At 52.2% G+C, this 18,611-nt stretch overlaps 1 protein-coding gene and 1 long non-coding RNA gene across 8 annotated transcripts in view; one reads left to right on the forward strand and one right to left on the reverse strand.

The window, feature by feature from the left end:
* LOC125135794 (uncharacterized) overlaps positions 1-8,958 on the forward strand; it is a 33,378-nt gene extending 24,420 nt beyond the window's left edge. For 5 of the 7 annotated variants that reach the window (XR_007137051.1, XR_007137049.1, XR_007137050.1 and 2 more), the window contains 2 exons: positions 5,559-5,749; positions 6,397-6,737. This is a non-coding gene — a long non-coding RNA (uncharacterized LOC125135794). Of the gene's footprint in view, positions 1-5,558; positions 5,750-6,396; positions 6,738-8,682 lie in introns of those variants that run through there. The other 2 variants (XR_007137053.1, XR_007137054.1) reach the window with 2 other exon arrangements.
* Positions 8,959-15,144: 6,186 nt separating this feature from the next.
* PSORS1C2 (psoriasis susceptibility 1 candidate 2) lies at positions 15,145-17,898 on the reverse strand. The gene is made up of 2 exons (XM_047795194.1): positions 16,681-17,898; positions 15,145-15,902 (listed from the first exon to the last, which is right to left on the reverse strand). Exons 1-2 carry the CDS (start codon positions 16,730-16,732, stop codon positions 15,547-15,549), a joined length of 408 nt encoding a protein of 135 aa, XP_047651150.1. The 5' UTR covers positions 16,733-17,898; the 3' UTR covers positions 15,145-15,546.
* Between the last annotated feature and the right edge of the window lie 713 nt (positions 17,899-18,611).

Here is an 18,611-nt window from a genome sequence, read left to right on the forward strand (position 1 = left end):
GAGCAAGAGGCTAATAAGACTAATTGGGAAGGTGGTGGCCCTGCCTCCCATTAGCTGGCTGTCTGGCCTGGATGAGCGAACAGGAAGCAGCCAGCTGGCGTCGGGGTAGGATCTGAGGAGGATAAAGGAGGGTTGGTGGACTCCCGGTTCCCTGGAGAATGGAAAGCAGAACTGGAGGACCAGAGCCCTGGGATCTGCTAAGAGAGGGGGCAGCTCCACCTCATCACGTTCCCCTCCTGGCTTTGACCTTGGCCCTGCCCCAGCCCATTAATTGCTCACTGGTATTGCCAAGAGTATCAGTATCGCAGGGAGGGGCCCGCCAATCAGGTTCTCGGCCCTCCTCCCAGCCCACCCAGCACTCCCCCGGCTCCCCTCAACCAGACCCTCCTTCCCATAGCACCCTGGCTCCTCAGAGGCAGCCCCTGCCAGGGGCACCCAGCAGTCTCTCCCTTTCTCTGTCTCCTGCCCTGCTTCTGGCCCTCCCCCCCGGCACTGTCCGCAGAACTTCCTGTCACTAAGGACACGTTCTCTGTGCTGCCCGACACGGTAGCCCCCAGCCACAGGTGGCCACTGAGCATTTGAAATGGGGTATGAGCAACGGAAGGAACTGAATTTTTTGTTTTATTCAATTTTAGTTAATTTACATGTAAACAGCCATGTGCAGCTAGTGGCTACCATGGAATCTAGCGCTTGACAGTCGGCCCAGCAGCCAGAGTTGGGGTGGAGGGGAGAAAGGGGCTCTGGAGCCGCAGTGACAGGGCGAGTGGGACGGCGGCCCCTGAAGAGGGCTGATGTCATGGGGAGGGGCATTAAAAAACAACAACACTGGCTTTAGAATCTGGATGACCTGGGTTCAAGTCCCAGCTAACCTCCTAGCTTTGGGGTCACCAAAGCTTTTTTTTTTTTTTTAAGGGCCGCTCCCATGGCATATGGAAGTCCCCAGGCTAGGGGTCAAATCGGAGCTGCAGCTGCTGGCCTACGCCACAGCCACAGCAACGTGGGATCCTTAACCCACTGAGCGAGGCCAGGGATCAAACCCACATCCTCATGAATACTAGTCAGGTTGGTAACCTGCTGAGCCACAACAGGAACTCCTCACCAAACCTTTCTGACTTCAGTATCCTCATCTGTAAAATGTGAGTATTTTAAATGATGCCCCCCTTGCAGGTATTAAGTGGGAAAATATCAGAAAGATTAACTGGGACAGGATGACGGCAGGCCAAGTCTGCACGTCCTGTCTGTGCCCTCCACTGGGGGAAGGCAGCTGGAACAGCTCACCCACAACCCCGGGCCCTCACCCCGAGTCTCCAGCCCAGCTGACCTAGAAGAGTCTCCCTGTCCCCCCACCCCCTACAGAGCCACAGACAGGCATGGGCACAGCCCTGATATTTAAAATGTCAGTTCCTCCCCAGACTCTGAGGCCCCACTGGCTCCATTTCCAGTGGGGAAGGAGGGAGGGGGCCTGGGAGCTGGGAGGGGAGTGGTCGAGAGAAGAGGAGCCTCGTGGGTGGCAGGACCTCGGGCCCTGTGGGTATTCTTCCCCAGCACCAACAGAGGTGGTGACACTCGTCCTGTTTTTCCCTCTCATTCCTCCTGACCTTGGCTGGGACAGTTGGGGCCGAAGGAGGCACAGTCGCTCTCGGCCTCTTGCCAGATCTCCAGCCACCCACACAACCCAGTGGTGCGGCCGCATTCCTCCTCCCGACTGCTGTCCTCCTGTCCACCCAGCTCTGCCCATCCCTCCACTGGCTGCCCACGCGCAGGCCTCTGAGCTCCTCTCCTCTGCTCTCCCCGTTTCTTTTATTTTCTTTTCTTTTCTGCCTTTAAGGGCCGCACCTGTGACTTGTGAAAGTTCCCAGGCTGGAGATCGAATTGGAGCTCTAGTCCCCAGCCTACACCACAGCCACAGCAACGGGGGATTCAAGCCTCGTCTGAGACTTACACCATAGCTCAGGGCAATGCTGGATCCTTAACTCACTGAGTGAGGCTAGGGATTGAACCCACATCCTCATGGATCCTAGTCGGGTTCATTAACCCCTGAGTCACAACGGGAACTCCCTCCCTGTTTCTTACTGAAAGCTGCCCCAGTGTGTTTTCTCTGCCGTGTTCCTGGGTCTCACGGTTAACCCCTCTCTTGATTCAGGCACTGAAAAGCTGAAGCTAATGGGGCCAAGGAGGGTGGGGAAGGGCCTTGGCTGTGTGCCCCCCAAGCAATGGAAGCCTTGGGGATGCTCGCCAGTTAGACATGCCCACGGTGGTGTGGGTGGGTCTGCTGTATTTTCCAGCCACCCTGACACCACCAGCGATACCCTGTCCAGTGAAAAGACTGCATGAGTGTGGGTGGCCCAGGGCACCCCTGCTGCCAAACAAAACCAAGCTGAAAGCACGTGCCTTCTGTAAGCAAGAGATCATGGGTCCCTGCCCCGAATCTGAAGAAGGCCGATCATGTCCACTCCCTGCCACCCTGGGCGGCTCTGAGCTGCTGTGTCCTGCTTTGGCAGACACGACCCTGTGCTGCGCTTCAGAAGGTGCAACAGGAACAAGATGAACTGTTCTTGCCCCTTTTTTCTCCCCCCCCCCTTTTTTTTTTCTTTTTTGCTTTTTAAGGCCATACCCATGGCACATGGAGGTTCCCAGGCTAGGGGTCGAATCAGAGCTATAGCTGTCGGCCTACACCACAGCCACAGCAACGTGGGATCCGAGCCACGTCTGTGACTTACACCACAGCTCCCAGCAACGCCATATCCTTAAACCACTGAGCGAGACTAGGGATCGAACCCGCATGCTCATGGATCCTAGTTGGGTTTGTTAACCACTGAGCCACGGCAGGAACTCCTGCTCTTGCCCTTGAGGAGCTGCGGTCCAGCTGGGGACGCACAGCGTAGAGGGAAGGCTGGCCTGGAGAGAGGCGGCAGGCCCTTTGAGGAGGCGGCAGGCCTTTCCCTGGGCCCTGAGGAATTTTGACAAGAGCAGGGAGCAGGCGGCTCAGACTTAGGGGCCTGGCGGTGCTGAAGGCATATTTAGAAGGCGCACTGGTTGGGGTTGGTGTGAGACGCGAACACGCAGAGGCGCAGTGGGTGGAGGGGTAGACGGGCTGCGGGACCAGCAGGGCGGGAGATCCTAACACCAGGCTGGAGGGCTTGGGAACGGAGGCTTGTGAGTGGGAGCAGCTTGGTCAGAGAGGAGGTTTGAGGGCAGAGAACCACCTTTTCCTGGTTGCTGACTATGAGCCCGATATGGTCCCAGGTTCGAGACACGTGCTCTGGGTTTAATCCTCACAACAGCCCTACGAGTGAGTGTTTTTTCTCCCCCATTTCACAGATGACCAAACTGAGTTTAAATTATTTGCCCAAACCAGCTTGTAACAGCAAAAGCATTTGGAAAAGGACTCCAACTCAATCCACATAGGTCCCATTTCTTCATGCAGTTGACACCAGGCCATAAATTAATGGCAGTGGCCCATGGACAGACTTCAGAGGTTCCTTAAACCATGTAAGACTGTGTGCAGATTCCTGTGTGTCATCGAAGTCTCAGAAGTTAAGTCTTAAGTGAGAAAGTCCCTCCCACTCAAGCTTTTCTCCTCTGCATTTCATCCATGGGCCTACAAGTCAGGACAGAAGTTCTGGAACAAGTGTCCCATGCAGGGGTCCTTGGTAAACCTAAGGCTTAGACTTGAGAAAGAGAGAAAGGGAGTGAAAAAAAAAAAAAAAAAAGGAAAGCCCCCAACAGAGGAGGTGGTTTTGTGGGGAGGGGCGAAGAGGCCACCAGGAGCCACTCTGGGCTCCGGGACCCGTGGGCGCACCCCTCCTTCTCTCTGGTCAAAGCCATTTTCCCCTCCTGCCCTCTCTTTTTCCATCACAACCCCTGCACGTGTGGCAGGCTCGTCCCTCCATCACATGGGAAGCTGATGCTCCGGGTCCACTCCCAGTAGGGTCTTCATCTCTTCATTTTTCCCACGGTGGGGATGGGTGGCCCTGAGTCATCCACACTGTCCACCTGGTCCCTCTCATGACCAAGAATATAGAAGGAGGTGTTCCCTGGTGGCTCAGCAGGTTAAAGATCTGGCATTGTCACTGCTGTGGGTTGGGTTGCTGCTGTGGCACAGGTTCGATCCCTGGCCTAGGAACTTCCCCATGCTGTGGGTGTGACCAAAAGAAAAAGAACATAGAAAGGATGCTGGAATGGATAAGCAATGAGGTCCTACCGTGTAGCACAGGGAACTCTATGCAGTCTCTTGGCATAGACCATGATGAAGATAATATGAGAAAAAGAGTGTGTGGATATGTATGACTGGGTCACTATGTTGTACAGGAGGAAGTGATTCAATGCTGTAAATCAACTCTAATGTGAAAGAAAGGAAGGAAGAAACCAGGGGGAGGGAGGGAGGAAGGAGGAAAGAGTACGCTTGTATTTGGAGGTTCTTACACGCTCTGTGCTGTATGGACCCTCCCTAGGCCGGGTGCGCCTGCGTGACTGGCTAACCTCATTCACTTTGAGTCTCCCCAGCCCTGCCCACCTCTGTGGTTCCTTCTCCCTGGGTTGATGATCACAGGCCGAACCCGTGTCCCACCTGGCCTGACTCCTTGGACCCCTTGCAGATAGACCCCGCAGTACCGCCCCTGTGCAGCCCCCACCCAGCCTCCAAACACTCCAGCAATCTTTGGCCCTGCATCGCGGGCTCCATGGCAGCGGGCGAAGCACATGTCTGTCTGAATCCCAAGCACTTAAGCACCTAGAGATTTTTTTTTTTTTTTTTTTTTTTTTGGCCACACAACCAGCATGTAGAAGTTCCCAGCCAGGGATCGAACTCGCTCCACAGCAGCGACCCTAGCCACTACAGTGACAAGGCCAGATCCTTAACCCACTGTGCCACAAGAGAACTCCCGCTTGGTGATCTTTGGAAACAAAAGAATGAACCATCCAGGCCACCCTCCCCTTTCCCCTGGATCTGGAGTACATCTCCTCGTTCTCTGTTCCGCACCCTCCAGCCCTCCCAGCCACGTGCACTCTGTGCAAAGCGCGCTAGAGGTGCTGAGTGGGATACACCGATGGCCAAGGCCTGGCCTCCGAGGGTGCTGGGTCTAGCTGGGCAGGGGCAGCAGGCCTGTGAACTTGGCTCTGACACAGAGCCACTTGCCGGTGCTCTCTTGTGAACCTGTCTGTCCCGCCTTCATTCCTTGTGGCTGAGTGCCTCCCTTGAGCCACTCTTCTCTCCCCTGGATGAGCTCTGGCCTCTGAAGGGTGCAGCACTCCCATTAACAAATCGCAGCTCTCATGTGGCCACTATGAGGAAGTACTGGGATTTCCCCCTGGACAAGGCATTAATTTGATGCCAGGGTGGCGTAGGCAGGGCTAAGTGCTTAAAAAAAAATCTTACCTACTTCTAGGGAAACTCACCCCAGCATCACGCGTGGCCCCTCATTGAAAATCGTGGCTCTGGGGAGCAATCTTCACCCCATCGAAATACATCTGCTCCCTCAAAATATATTCCAGGTGTGGTCCATACTCAACTACACCCTTCTTCCTTCTTCTCCACTCGGCTCCTCTCTCTCCTCCAGGACTGACCTCCTGGAACTCGGCCTGATCAGCATCCACTCTTGCTGGTCCCCGGCCCTGTTACCCTCTTAGGAGCCCTGCTGACACCCTCCGAGAGACTCGGGGCACCGCAGCTGGGGTGTGGCAGCGAGGACTGGAGTCAGAGCCAGGAGCATCTTCAGCGGCTGAATCCTGTAGAGAAGGAACTTGGCAGGTGGGGGCTCTGCCCACCAGGCTGTCTGTCCTCCCACCCCCATCCTGTTCCCTTCCCCCTACCCCGCAAGCAGCAGGGAGTCAGCTGAGTGACCGGTCATGGTCCTTGAGTCCAAGAGGGACTGTTTAAGCCACATCTGATCTGGAGGCTGTGATTAGCTCTCAGAATAACAATAATATTTTTCCTCTTCTCTGTTCTGTGAAGTGGGTGCTAGAGACACCAGTGCTCATTGTCTGCTCCTTACGTTCACCTATTAAATAGTCATTCTTTCCATTGCTGCTATTAATGCATTTTATTGTTATTGGTCAGCCAGAATTAGAGACCCAGCTCCCTCCTGATCCAGCAGGAGAGGGTGAGAGAGGCCGGGGCACAGTCTGACTGTGCTTTGGGGAGAGGCTGGAAGGACTTGTACCTGGAGGGGCTTCTAGGCGGAGTGTGGCCCTGAGGGCTTCTGGGGGTGGGATGAGCAGGGGCCCATCTTCCCTCCTCCTTCCGGCCTGTCTGAATCCCTCTGGCGGCGGGCGAACTCCTTGTGGGTGGGGAGCCCCTCCTTCCCACAGAGTGTCCCTGGCATTTGATAACGTCACTGGCACAAGCAGGTGACAGTAAACACAGGCTATCATCCTATGTCCACCTCTGTTCTCTAGGCTCCAGGACTAGAACCAGAGAAGGAGACTGACTCCTGACAGCGTATAACCATCGGCACGTCGCAAACATCTGCACGTGTGGGATTTATCCTGAGTCTCTCAATGCTCCCAGTAAACAGAAATTACTATTTATCCTTTGATGCTGCAGAGGCAAGTTCAGGGCCTTAAAGTGATGCCCACCACCAATAGCTGGGGACTGTACCTGGGATCCTGATGCTGTAGGCTACACACAGCACCAAGCTGGCTCTTCCTTTTCTGCCTGGATGTTTACATGCCCTGGCTCAGTCCCTCATTTCATTCGGTCCGCGTGGCCTGCCGTCTCCACAGAAGCCCTCCCTGATTTTCCCTTTTTTTTTTGGCCTTTTCTAGGGCCACTCCCACAGCATATGGAGGTTCCCAGGCTAGGGGTCAAATTGGAGCTGTAGCTGCTGGCCTACGCCAGAGCCACAGCAATTCGGGATCCGAGCCAAGTCTGCAAACTGCAACACAGCTCACGGCAACGCTGGATCCTTAACCCACTGAGCAAGGCCAGGGATCAAACCCACAACCTCATGGTTCCCTGTCAGATTCGTTAACCACTGAGCCACGACAGGAACTCCCTGATTTTCCTATTAAAATTGCACCCCAGCCCGCCCCCCCCATACTCATGGACCATCACTCTCTATTTTCTTCCCCTGCCTTCCTTTTCTTTTTTCTTTTTTCTTTTTTCTTTTTTTAAGGAGCAGCCAGCCTACACCACAGCCACAGCAAGTTGGGATCCAGGCCACATTTGTTACCTACACCACAGCTCATGGCAAGGCCGGATCCTTAACCCGCTGAGTGACGCCAGGGATCAAACCCACATCCTCATGGATATTAGTTGGATTCTTGACCTGTTGAGCCACAATGGGAACTCCCTGCCTTCTTTTTCTTCATAACTCTTTTTTTTTTTTTTTGTCTTTTTAGGGTCGTACCCATGGCATATGGAAGGTCCCAGGCTAGGGGTCAAATCGGAGCTGTAGCTTCCAGCCTACACTGCAGCCACAGCAATGCAGGATCCAAGCTGCATCTGTGACCTACACCAGCAATGCCAGATCCTTAACCCACTGAGCGAGGCCAGGAATCCAAACTTCATCCTCATGGATGCTAGTCAGATGCGTTTCTGCTGAGCCATGATCGGAACTCCATTCTTCATAACTCTTTTCTCAATGTGATATCCTATTGCATACAACCCATATGCTTCTGATTGTTGTCTGCTTCCTCCACTAGAAGGTAAGCCCCGTGGGGGTGTCCAGGCTCTAGAGTGTGCCTGGCCCATGGAAGGAACTCAGAAAATAACGAGAGAAAGAATCAATAATGAATGTGTAGAACATTGGGGCAAGCAGCTGTGACTGAATTTTCCTAAGGGCCCCCACAGCCTGCCTCATTTCACCTCATGTGCCTGACTTGACTTAGAGGGGTCACCTTGGCGTGGGCCTGATGGAGGCCCCCAGGGAGTGGATGACATTAAAAGGCAGAGCAAGGACTCTGGAGGAGTTTCTATGCTGCCCTCTGGTGGTAGCTGGTGGAACACAGGCGAGGAGTTTAGGCTCTCAGCTTTGCATGGAAATTTAGAGATTATTTTAAAAATCCCCTAGGAGTTCCTGTTGTGGCTCAGCTGTAACAAACCCAACTAATACCCATGAGGATGAGGGTTCGATCCCTTGCCTCGCTCAGTGGGTTAAGGATCCAGCATTGCCATGAGCTGTGGTGTAGGTCGCAGATGTACCGATTTGACCCCTAGCCTGGGAAGCTCCATCGCCCCAAGTGCAGCCCTGAAAAAAGAAAGGAAAAGAAAAGAAAAAAGAGATCTCCTGGATCCCATCCCAAGACCACAGAGAACAGACGGCAGAGTAGGAACAACGAATTGGGTCAGTCTGACACTCTCACCACTGCACTATCCTGTCTGTTCCCATCACAGAGTTGAGATTATGCCGCAAAAGAGACGGATGTTAACTGGACAGCCCTTAAGGGATGGGCTTGATTTAATTCAACAAGTTTTTTGAGCCATTGCTAGGCACCTGCTGGGCACTTAATCAAATAGTAGAGGGAGAAAAGGTAAAGAAAGAGAGCTTAAATTTATACCAAAGCAAGCCTTTGGTCAAATGAATTTGAAATATGAAATTGGCAGAGGAGTTGGGGCTTCCCTGCTGGGCTCCTACCTCAGGGTGTGCCTCTCTCTTTTATCTCATTCTAGCGTCATGATTTATGTCTTTGTTTCCTCACGTCAAATTATCGTCATGATTTACGTTTTTGTTTCCTCTCTAGACGAAGAGCTCCTTGAGGGCAGGGAGGACTGAAACTTCTGCCTGGGATTGTCATCATCACCTCGCACCCCAATAAATGATCCTGACAAGGGCAAACGGATAAACAAATGAGTGGTTTGGAGTTTCCCTCCTAGAGAGCTTCAAAGGAGAACAGACAACTATCTCCTCTGTCTAGTCCAAAGACACTATTCGCCTGCCCAAAGGCTGAGGGCTGTGCCCGATGCATTCTCTAAATAACTCAGCTTCTATAATTAGGTTATACCATGATGCTGTTTGAGGTTCTTTTCTCTCATTGGCTATGCACTTATTTATCGACTACCTGCCATGTCCAAGGTACTGAGCTATTGTTCTCTAAATCCATGATCCTATTCTATTCTTTGATTCTATGACTCCATGTTGACATAAGATGCAGTAGGGTCCCCACCACATTCACTCCTAGGTGAGGTCAGCCCAGGCTGATGGCACTGTCTCATGGGAATGGATAAGCTGGCACAAAGGGTTCCCCTGTATTAATGTTCCATGCCATCCAGTCCCACTCAGCCTCCTCCCAGCCCATAAATACAGCATTTTAGGTGCCAGTACCTGCTGCCCCTTTATACGTATTAAAATCTCTGGAGTTCCTGTTTCGGCTCAGTGGATTAAGAACCCAACTGGTATCCACAAGGATGTGGGTTCAATCCCTGGCCTCGACCAATAGGTGAAGGATCCAACGTTGCCACACACTGCAGCATAGGTCGCTGGTGGAGCTCAGATCCAGAGTTGCTGTGGCATAGGCCAGTGGCTGCAGCTCTGATTTAATCCCTAGCCTGGGGAACTTCCAGATGCCACAGGTGCAGCCATAAAAAAAATATTTTTTAATTAAAAAAACCAATAAAGTCTCCAGTTACCTCTTGCCTCCCCTTCCCTCTCCCACTCACCCACCTGTTGTGTCAAACTGGGAAGAATTGGGAGTTCCCTGGTGGCTCAGTGGGTTAAGGATCCAATGTTGTCACTCCTGTGGCTCGGGTCCCTGCTGTGGAGCCTGCATCCAGTTTTGACTTTGGCACCTTGTTAAGTCTTAGATGAGTGTCCTCTGTCAGCAGTAGTTTCCTCATCTGTGAAATGGGGGTAATGATTTGCTTTATCGAACACCTTCTGGGCCAGGTATCAGGGGAGAAATAAAGCAAATGAAGACAGACAAGGCACAATCCCTGCCCTCAAGAAGCTCTTACTTTACAAGGGAACCAACACAGCAGGGAGGAAGTGAAGACAGACAGCATGATGTAAAGAGCCCTGGATCCTCTCCTGGGTTACATCAGAGACTCGGTTTTTCCCCTCACATCCTCTCTCCTTTAAAGGTATTTTTCTCTTTCCGTTCCCAATGAGCTCCATCTCACTGGCTTGGGCAGTTGCCGAGGGCCAGTTTGAGGGGTCCAGCCTTCCTCCTTCCCTTCCACCCCATGACTCCCTGCCACAGTCCACCCAGACAGGTACGTGTCTCCCCCCGTGGAACACAGTGCAATCCGAGGAGAAAAACTTCCAGATATGAGCCCCTGAGCTAAGCGCCAAGACCTTCTCGAATTGCCCCCCACCTAACTGTCCCACAACACCGCCCCCTCCTCCGGGTCATAAACCTTCACTCTAACCATCTTTTTGTTGTTGGTGGTGGTGTTGTCTTTTTAGGGCCGCACCCGCGGCATATGGAGGTTCCCAGGCCAGGGGTCTAATCAGAGCTGTAGCCACCAGCCTACACCACAGCCACAGCAACACCGGATCCGAGCCGAATCCATGAGCTACACCACGGCTCACGGCAACACCAGATCCTTAATCCATTGAGCAAGGCCAGGGATCGAACCTGCAACCTCATAGTTCCTAGTTGGATTTGTTTCCACTGCGCCACAACAGGAACTCCCACTCTAACCATCTTGATCTACTCTCAGTTGCCCAGACTCGTCATTCATTAATGAACTCAGCCATTCATAAAACATGTATGGGATAGTTAATTTTATGTGTCATTTGGGGCTAAGGGAGGCCCACAATGCTGATGAATTGCGTTCCGGTGTGTCTGTGAGGAGGAGACTAGCATTTGAATTGGAAGACTGAGTGGCCAGTGTTGGAGGGCAGCATCCAATGTGTGAGGGTTGAATAAAAAGGTGGAGGAAGGACAGATCTGGGCTCTGAGCTGGGCCATCCACCTCCTCCTGCCCTAAAACATCGGCCGTCCTGGTTCTGGTCCTTTGGATGGAGACCCGACCCAACAGCGCCTTGATTCTTGGGCCTTTGCACCCATACTGGGACTTAAACTATTGGCTTCCCTGGTTCTCAGGCCTTCGGACTGAGATTAAATTGCTCCATTGGCTTTCCCGGCTCTCCCCCTTGCAAGATGGCAGATAAGAGGAATTCTCAGCGTCCATAATCCCAAGAGCCAATTCCTATAGTAAATCTGCATGCATATTCTATTGGCTTTGTTTTTGTGGAGAGCTCTAATACAAGTTGGGTCACGGTTACACAGATAAATAAAGAGATGAGATAATGTAGTTAAAGTCATGACAGACCTGAGTTCAAATCCCAATTTTGCCGCTTTTCCCTTGTATGACCTTGCACGAGTCAAGGTACCTTTCCAGGCCTCTGTTTCCCTCTTCTGAGAAATGGTGATAACAGTAGTTATTGTGCAAATTAAGTTAGAGTTTAATCTGGAAGCCTTGGGCAACAGTGCCCAGTAAAACGTAGCTACAACGATTTGTAGCAAACTGTACTTTGCATCTTAAGTTGGATGCACCAGAAGCAGATCCTGAACAAAAATTCAAGTAAAAATAATTTATTAAGAAGTTTTGACGGTGGGAAGGAGGAAAAGGGAGTGGGAAAGTGGGACCAAGATGGGTAGGAGGCCAAGAAACTGCGTGGAACCAAGCAAAGTCTCACTGAGGGCAACCTGGGCAAAGAGCCCTGCCATATTGATTCTCCCCTATTTCTCCGTCATCCATTAAGGGCGCGGGAGCGGGGTGGAGGGCGAGGGCTGTCAGGGAGAAACGTTTCCAGATGCTTCCAGCACTCCCTGCACAGTGCAGTGCCCCGGAGCGCGAGGGAGGCTCAGGTGCGCTCCTGGGAATGACAGCACACTGGGAGTCTACAGGCACTCGAATGTTGATGGGGTCCAAGAAGAAAGACGCAGAACACGGTCTCTGCCCCCAGGAGGCTCGAAACCTGGGAGGGGAGATGGGGCTAAACATTGCCATCGGAGCTCTGTGCCAGGCACAGCCGCAGTACTGAACGAGGCGGCGAGGCAGAGGGTGCAGGTGAGGTGGGGAGCGGCGCGTGAAAGGCGTCGCTGAAAAGAAATACAACCGGTTGGGGAGAGTGAAGCCACTCTAGGGAACGCGAACGGCACACTGCTGGCAAGAGGCTCGGGCCGGTCGGGCAGCGAGCGGGCTGGGGGTTCCAAGGGCCCAGCCTCTGCGCCTGCGCCTGCGGCCCCGGGCGGGGGGCGGGGGGCGGGGCTTCCCTGGCAGCTCCTCCCACCTTGACACTTGTTTTCCCCGCGTCTTCTGCTCTGGACCGCCTCCTGCAAGCCTCCCGTGACTACGCCCGCTCCCGGTGCGTGACTTTCTTCTAAACTCTTAGCGTTTACTATCGAGGCTCTTACTTTGGTGCCTACTCATGTAATTATTTAGTTAATGTGTCTTACAGTTTGTAACATTGTCATTTAACTTTGCATGTAAATCCTGTCTCCCCACCTCCACTCCCTGGCTCAATTTTAAGCTTTCTGAGAGTGGAAACTATGTTTTTTTTCTTTATATTCTCTCATGGCCCCCAACATTGGTGGAATATTAAGGGTATAACATAATGATTAGTGAATTAATCTAGTCCACGTTGGGGCTGTTGAGTCACAGGCTCACCCCTACAATTAAGTGTTAAAAGATTATTTCCAAACACTAAGCATAGGGTTGTTTTGTTTTGTTTTCAAACCAGTCACATATAGGTTTGCAAACTGGGTCCTAAAGGGTAGATTTAAGGTCACAGAACCCTCATTTCTTTAAGCCCCTCTTCAACCCCACCCTGGCCAGCCACTTAACTGACATTAGGCCACTGGGATCGCTAGGCTTCTGCTCTTCCAAATTTCCTGCTCAAATACTCCCTTAAATAATTGGCGGGGGGTTCCCGTTGTCCTGTGGCACAGTGGGTTAAGAATACAGCATTGCCCCAGCTGCTGCTGGAATTTGATCCATGGTTAAGAAACTTCCATACGTGGCAGGGGAAGGCAGAAAAAAAAAATTAGGGAAACTATATACTCCTTACACATTTTTATTATTTATTTATTTGCCTTTTTTTTTTTTTAGGGCCTCACCTGCTGCATATGGAGATTCCCAGGCTAGGGGTCCAATCAGAGCTACAGCTGCCAGCCTACCCACAGCCACAGCAACATCAGATCTGAGTGGCATCTGCAACCCACGCCACAGCTCATGGCAATGCCAGATTCTTAACCCACTGAGCAAGACCAGGGATCAAACCCGCAACCTCATGTGCCACTATAGGAACTCCCCCCGTAAACATTTTTAAATCAACAACTTTTTTTTTTTTCTGCAGTGTGCGGTGGCTTGATGTGGTTTCTCAGTTCCCAGACCAGGGATTGAAGCCAGGCCACAGCAGTGAAAGCACTGAGTCCTAACCACTAGGCTACCAGGGAATGCCCAACAATTTTTTTTTTAGGGCCTCACCTGCAGTATATAGAAGTTTCCAGGCTAGGGGTCGAATCAGAGCTACAGCCACCGGCTTATGCCAGAGCCACAGCAATGTGGGATCTGAGCCACATCTGTGACCTACATCATAGCTTACGGCAATGCCGGTTTACTTTCTCAGGAATTGTAAATACGTATTTAAAAGTCTTTTTTTTTTTTTTTTTTGGAGGCAGGGGTGTTTTGCAGCATGTGGAAAATCCTGGGCCAGGGATTTAACCTGGGCCACAGTGGCGACCTGAGCTGCTGCAGTGACAACCCTGGATCCTTAACCCACTACACAAGAGAACAACAAAAGTCATATCACTCTTAAGCGTAGTGGATGGAATATAACACCATAGCCATCTCATGTTTGTGACCACCCTTTTAATAAGTGAACATGTCATTAGCCAGTCAGCAAATTTACCACATTTCTTTTTCTTTTTAGTTCCTTTTTCCATTCCACTTTCCCTGTAGAGTTTTGTCCTCATGAAATACTTTTTTTATTGTATTAGGCAGCATGTCATTGTATTTTAGTGTATTCTTGGAAAGTTTTTTATTGTATATCTCTGTAACAAAAATATGGACATAAATTGAAATTTACTTCCCATGACCATAAGACTCTTAAGTGTTAACAGTTGGTTTATAATTACAATTATTGCAAGATACAGTTGATCAAAACTATAAATATTAGCAGTGATTAAACAGAAAAGTAAACTTTTACTGAAATAATGAGATGGAAAAGCCTGGTTTTTGTTTTCCATTGACTTCCATTTGGTGGCTCCAGGAAGAGCTCCCTGGTCTGGTTTGGGTTGGCGAGAAAGCTCAGTTTCCTCTGTCTCCAGCAGGAAGGGTGGTTTGTTAATGGAGGCAGGTGGAAAAGGAGAACACAGTTCTCTGCCCGGTTCATTTTAGGAAGGGACACACATACTTCTGGAAATTGTTCCTCTTAAAACTTGCCCCTGGAGTTCCTTTCATGGCTCAGCAGTTAACGAACCAGACTAGGATCCATGAGGATTCAGATTCTATCCCTGGCCTCACTCAGTGGGTTAAGGATCTGGTGTTGCCATGGGCTGTGGTGTAGGTCACAGATGTGGCTCGGATCCCGAGTTGCTGTTGCTGTGGCTCTGATTTGATCCCTAGCCTGGGAACTTCCCTAGCCAGGGCCACCTGTGGCCCTGAAAAGCAAAAAGACAAAAGACAAAAAAAGTTTTGGCCCTGCTCACAGGCCCCTGGGAAAGTTTTCATGTTTAGCTAGAGGTATGCAAATCCTAGCCTATTAAAAGAGGGACTTAGTTTGGTTTCTCATTCTCCAAAATAGAGGTCCCGGAATAGGGGACTTGTAACTGATAGTTGCATTTCCAACCCTCCACCTACTGAGCTCCACATCCTTATGCATATGGGCAAGACAGGAACTCACACGACTTCCGGATCTCTGCAGGTTTGTGGGTATGAGGAGGGCATCTGAGTGGCCATAGACCTGCTTGTTGGCAAAGAAACAGCCTAAGGAGTTCCCTTCATGGCGCAGCAGAAACAAATCCGACTAGGACCATGAGGTTGCAGGCTTGATCCCTGGCCTCGCTCAGTGGGTTAAGGATCTGGCGTTGCCGTGAGCTCTGGTGTAGGCTGCAGACACGGCTCAGATCTGGCGTTGCTGTGGCTCTGGCGTAGGCTGGCAGCTGTAGCTCCAACTGGACCCCTAGCCTGGGAACCTCCATATGCCGCAGGTGCGGCCCTAAAAAGACAAAAGAAAAGAAAAGAAACAGCCTAGATTCAAAACTAAGAAAACGGTTTTTTATTTTTCCGTTTCATGGAAGCACTATCATCTCCTGATAGTTCCCAGATGATGGCCACCAGGTGGCAGCAGAGAACACAGTGCTGCCGGCCCTGCCCAGAGTCCGGTGGAGGAAGAGGTAGTGGAAAGGGTGAGGACTCCACTGAGGGGTAGAGTTAGAGGTTATAGGTTTGGGCTGACAGAGACAAAAAGAAGGGTAAGGTGGGGGCTAACATAGATCCCAGGAGGGAACAAAAAATACCGAGAACACCTTCTGGGTTCAGGAATAAGGAAAGGATTAAGAAGTTAGGCTCAGTTGAAGAGAATTCAAGGCAAGTGGGAATAGAGCTGAGCTGGAGGGCCCTCTGCCTGGAGGCGCAGGATGCCTCTGGGGATCCCATTATCTGTACTCCTCCCGGGGTGGGTCAAGGTCTGGCTCCTCTCGGGATCCGTGGTCCACCTCAGGGGCAGGTGGCCAGGGGTTTTCTGGAGGCTGGGGTCCTGCTGGCCAGGGGTCGTCAGGCCGGGGAGGTTGAGGGGGATCGGTACTAGGGGGTTCAGGAGGCCAGACTCCAGAATCAGGCAGGTCTCTCCAGGGACGATTGGGCCCTGGAGGTGGAGGGTCCTCAAAGATAGGAGGTACCCCTGGCCAAGGGTCACCGGGGATTGGGGGGCCCCGAGGCAATGTTGGGGAGCCCTCCTCCTCTGAGGCCTCCGTGGATGGGGGAGATGGGTGGTCTCCGCTGCCTGAGATGCCTGTAGAGGAGGAAGGAGAAAAGTAAGAGGCAGTGAGGGCCAGCCACCCGCCCCAGGTCCCCCCCAAACTTCAGGCCCAGGGGGCACGACCTCTCAGGGATGGACTTCAGTCAGCCGATCCCACAAACAAACCTCAAAGTAACTCTCAGAGAGCTCTCTGCACATTCACAAAATTCCAAAGTGATCTTAAAAAATGACATAAAAACCTTGTCTTGAACCATTACCTGGACCAACTTTAAACTGTCAGGACCCTCCTCCCTCTACATAAGCTCCATCCACAACTGGGACACCCAGCTGGCATGGCCCCTGTGCTGGTCTGCAGTCCCAAAGCGGCCTACACTCTGGCCCCATGTGGCACCCAGACCCCACACACCTGAATTCTGATTTTTTTGATGTGTGTTGGCGGGGGGGGGGGGGGGGGGGGCGGAGAGGGAGTGCTTGAGGCATGTGGAAGTTCCCAGGCCAGGGATCAAACCCACGCCCCAGCTGCAACCCAAGCCCTAGCAGTGACAATACCAGATTCTTAACCCAATGTACCACCAGGGAACTCCATGAATTCTGATCTAAATCACCACAGGGAGCTACACTCAAACCAGCCAAGCATTTGGTCTGAGCTAAAATGTACCTTCCGGCATCACCTGCATCCCCTTTGCTCTTACCCTCACATGAATTCTCCAAATCTCCCAGAATCTCCTCTGTGCATCCATGTCACCCCCGCCTCATTTTGACCATCCCCCATCCCCCCAAACTGCACTCCAGACCTCTACTCCCAGCTCACCTCCGGCGAACAGGCAAAGGACCAGGATCCCCAGTAGCTTCCAGTTGAGCATCTTGGCTGTCTCTTGGCCCCCAAAGTCAGGGGGTAGGCTGAGTCTGGGTGCCCAGGAACCCCAAGAGGCTTTATAGGGAAGGCAGGAGGGGAAGAGGCCAGTCTCTGGGAAGGGGCTGACCCAGTGACACAAGGAATCACATGGGAATCTAACTGGTCAAACCCGTTTGGAAGGCCATGGCTAGTGTGTCACCCATGATGGTGGCGTCCCTCATTTTAGTCCCCCAGCTCAGGACCCAGCCATCCAGGCTTTATCGGTGACCTAGACCTTGGTCATCCCAACTTTGCACATCCCCTTCTGCAGCAGTTTTAATAACAGGGCCTTCCCTTTGCATCCCTCAAGGCCAGCGGCGGCCAAGGAATGGGAGCAGCCTTGCGTGGGGAAGCAGTGTAATTACAGGGGCTGGGAGGCAGGAGGCCGCGTGGGGGTGGGCGATCGGGGGCATAGGGAGGGGTGGATGGGGACGGTGAACCTTTTCAACACTGGGCTGCAGCTAGGACAGTCTCAGCTAGCACAGGTACCCCCGCCCACCCAGGGCGAGGCCTCTTCCTGGGGCTCAGTTCTTTTCCTGGAATTGCCGCCTTCCAGCCTGTGCCTTCTCCAGGTGTAGGAGGCCTCCAAGGAGTTTCATCCAAGAGTCACCTGGGGTGACTGCAGATCAGGAAGGAAACATGAGGACCTCCTGATTCCTTCTCCCCACCCCAGGGCTGGTTCCGGGTTACACCGGAAGCTGAGTCAGCTTCCCTCCTCCCTCTGGAATCCTCTTCATGGCCCTTCCGCCTCCCTCTCCTGGTCCTTGGCGAGAGCTCTGTGCCCACCCACCTCCTCTCATCCTTCAGATGTCACTAAATGGGGTCTGTGTCTCTGAGAGCCCTCCTAGAAACTTTCTTCAGTAATGTGCCCAGAGCAGAACTCACCTCCTTACCAGGCTGTCCTGTGTCCCCCTCGCCCTGGTCTGCTTCCCGGCAGGAAGGGACACCACTGTCCCCCTGCGCTTCCTTCCTCTCTCTCCTCATCCCTCGGCCACACCCCAAACCGTCCTCCCCAGCCAGCCAACAGACCCCTTTAAAATGTAAATCGGAATTGTGCCAGAGTCCCCAAGTTAAAAAGCACTCCAAGGAATTCCTGTTGTGGTGCAGCAGAAAGGAATCCGACTAGTATCCATGAGGATGCGAGTTCGATCCCTGGCCTCTGTCAGTGGGTTAAGGATCCAGTGTTGGCTTGAGCTGTGGTGTAGGTCGCAGACTCGGCTAAGATCCTGAGCTGCTGTGGCTGTGGTGCAGGCCAGAGGCTGTAGGTCTGAGTCAGCCCCCAGCCTGGGAACTTCCATATGTCACATGTGGCCCTAAAAAAGCAAAACAAACAACAAAAAAGCACTGCAAGGACTTTCTATGGCCTTAGAGTAAAATCCAAGCTCCACTAGGCCCTGGCCTCTCCCTGCAGCATCCTCCCTCCACACGGGCCGCCCTTGTGCTTCTCCCAAGTGGAGGCACAGCCTGGTCCTCGCCTGACCCCGGCCTCAGCACATCAGGCCTGAGAGGCCTCGCCTGTCCCTTCATCTGATGCTGCCCCTCCCCACAGAGCCAGGCTCTTATCTCGTCACTGTGATCTTTTTCTTCTCTTCATAGCACTTATTGTTTGAAATGTTGATTTGTTCTTGTGGAAACTTGGCTGAGTCTGTCTCTTCCATGGGAGTGTAAGCACCACGAGAGCAGAAACAGGTCCGTCAACACGGTGGCTTGCTGGCAGGATGCCACCTGGCTGTGCGACACCAGCTGAACCAGTGAAGGTTTATATCTGCCTCACTCCCGGCACTGACCATCTTCCAGACAATTCCAAGCTCTTTAAAGTGCTTTAAAACACAAGTTGGGAATTAAAA

The sequence above is a fragment of the Phacochoerus africanus genome, chromosome 9 (assembly GCF_016906955.1).
Source record: "Phacochoerus africanus isolate WHEZ1 chromosome 9, ROS_Pafr_v1, whole genome shotgun sequence".
NCBI lineage: Eukaryota > Metazoa > Chordata > Mammalia > Artiodactyla > Suidae > Phacochoerus > Phacochoerus africanus.

What these genes read in the sequence shown, in the direction of transcription:
- PSORS1C2 (XM_047795194.1), bottom strand. Translation starts at nt 16,732, where the DNA reads ATGCTCAACTGGAAGCTACTGGGGATCCTGGTCCTTTGCCTGTTCGCC. An exon ending in CCTTTGCCTGTTCGCCGGAG is followed by an intron (nt 15,903 to 16,680) that starts GTGAGCTGGGAG and finishes CCTCCTCTACAG; the next exon opens with GCATCTCAGGCAGCGGAGAC.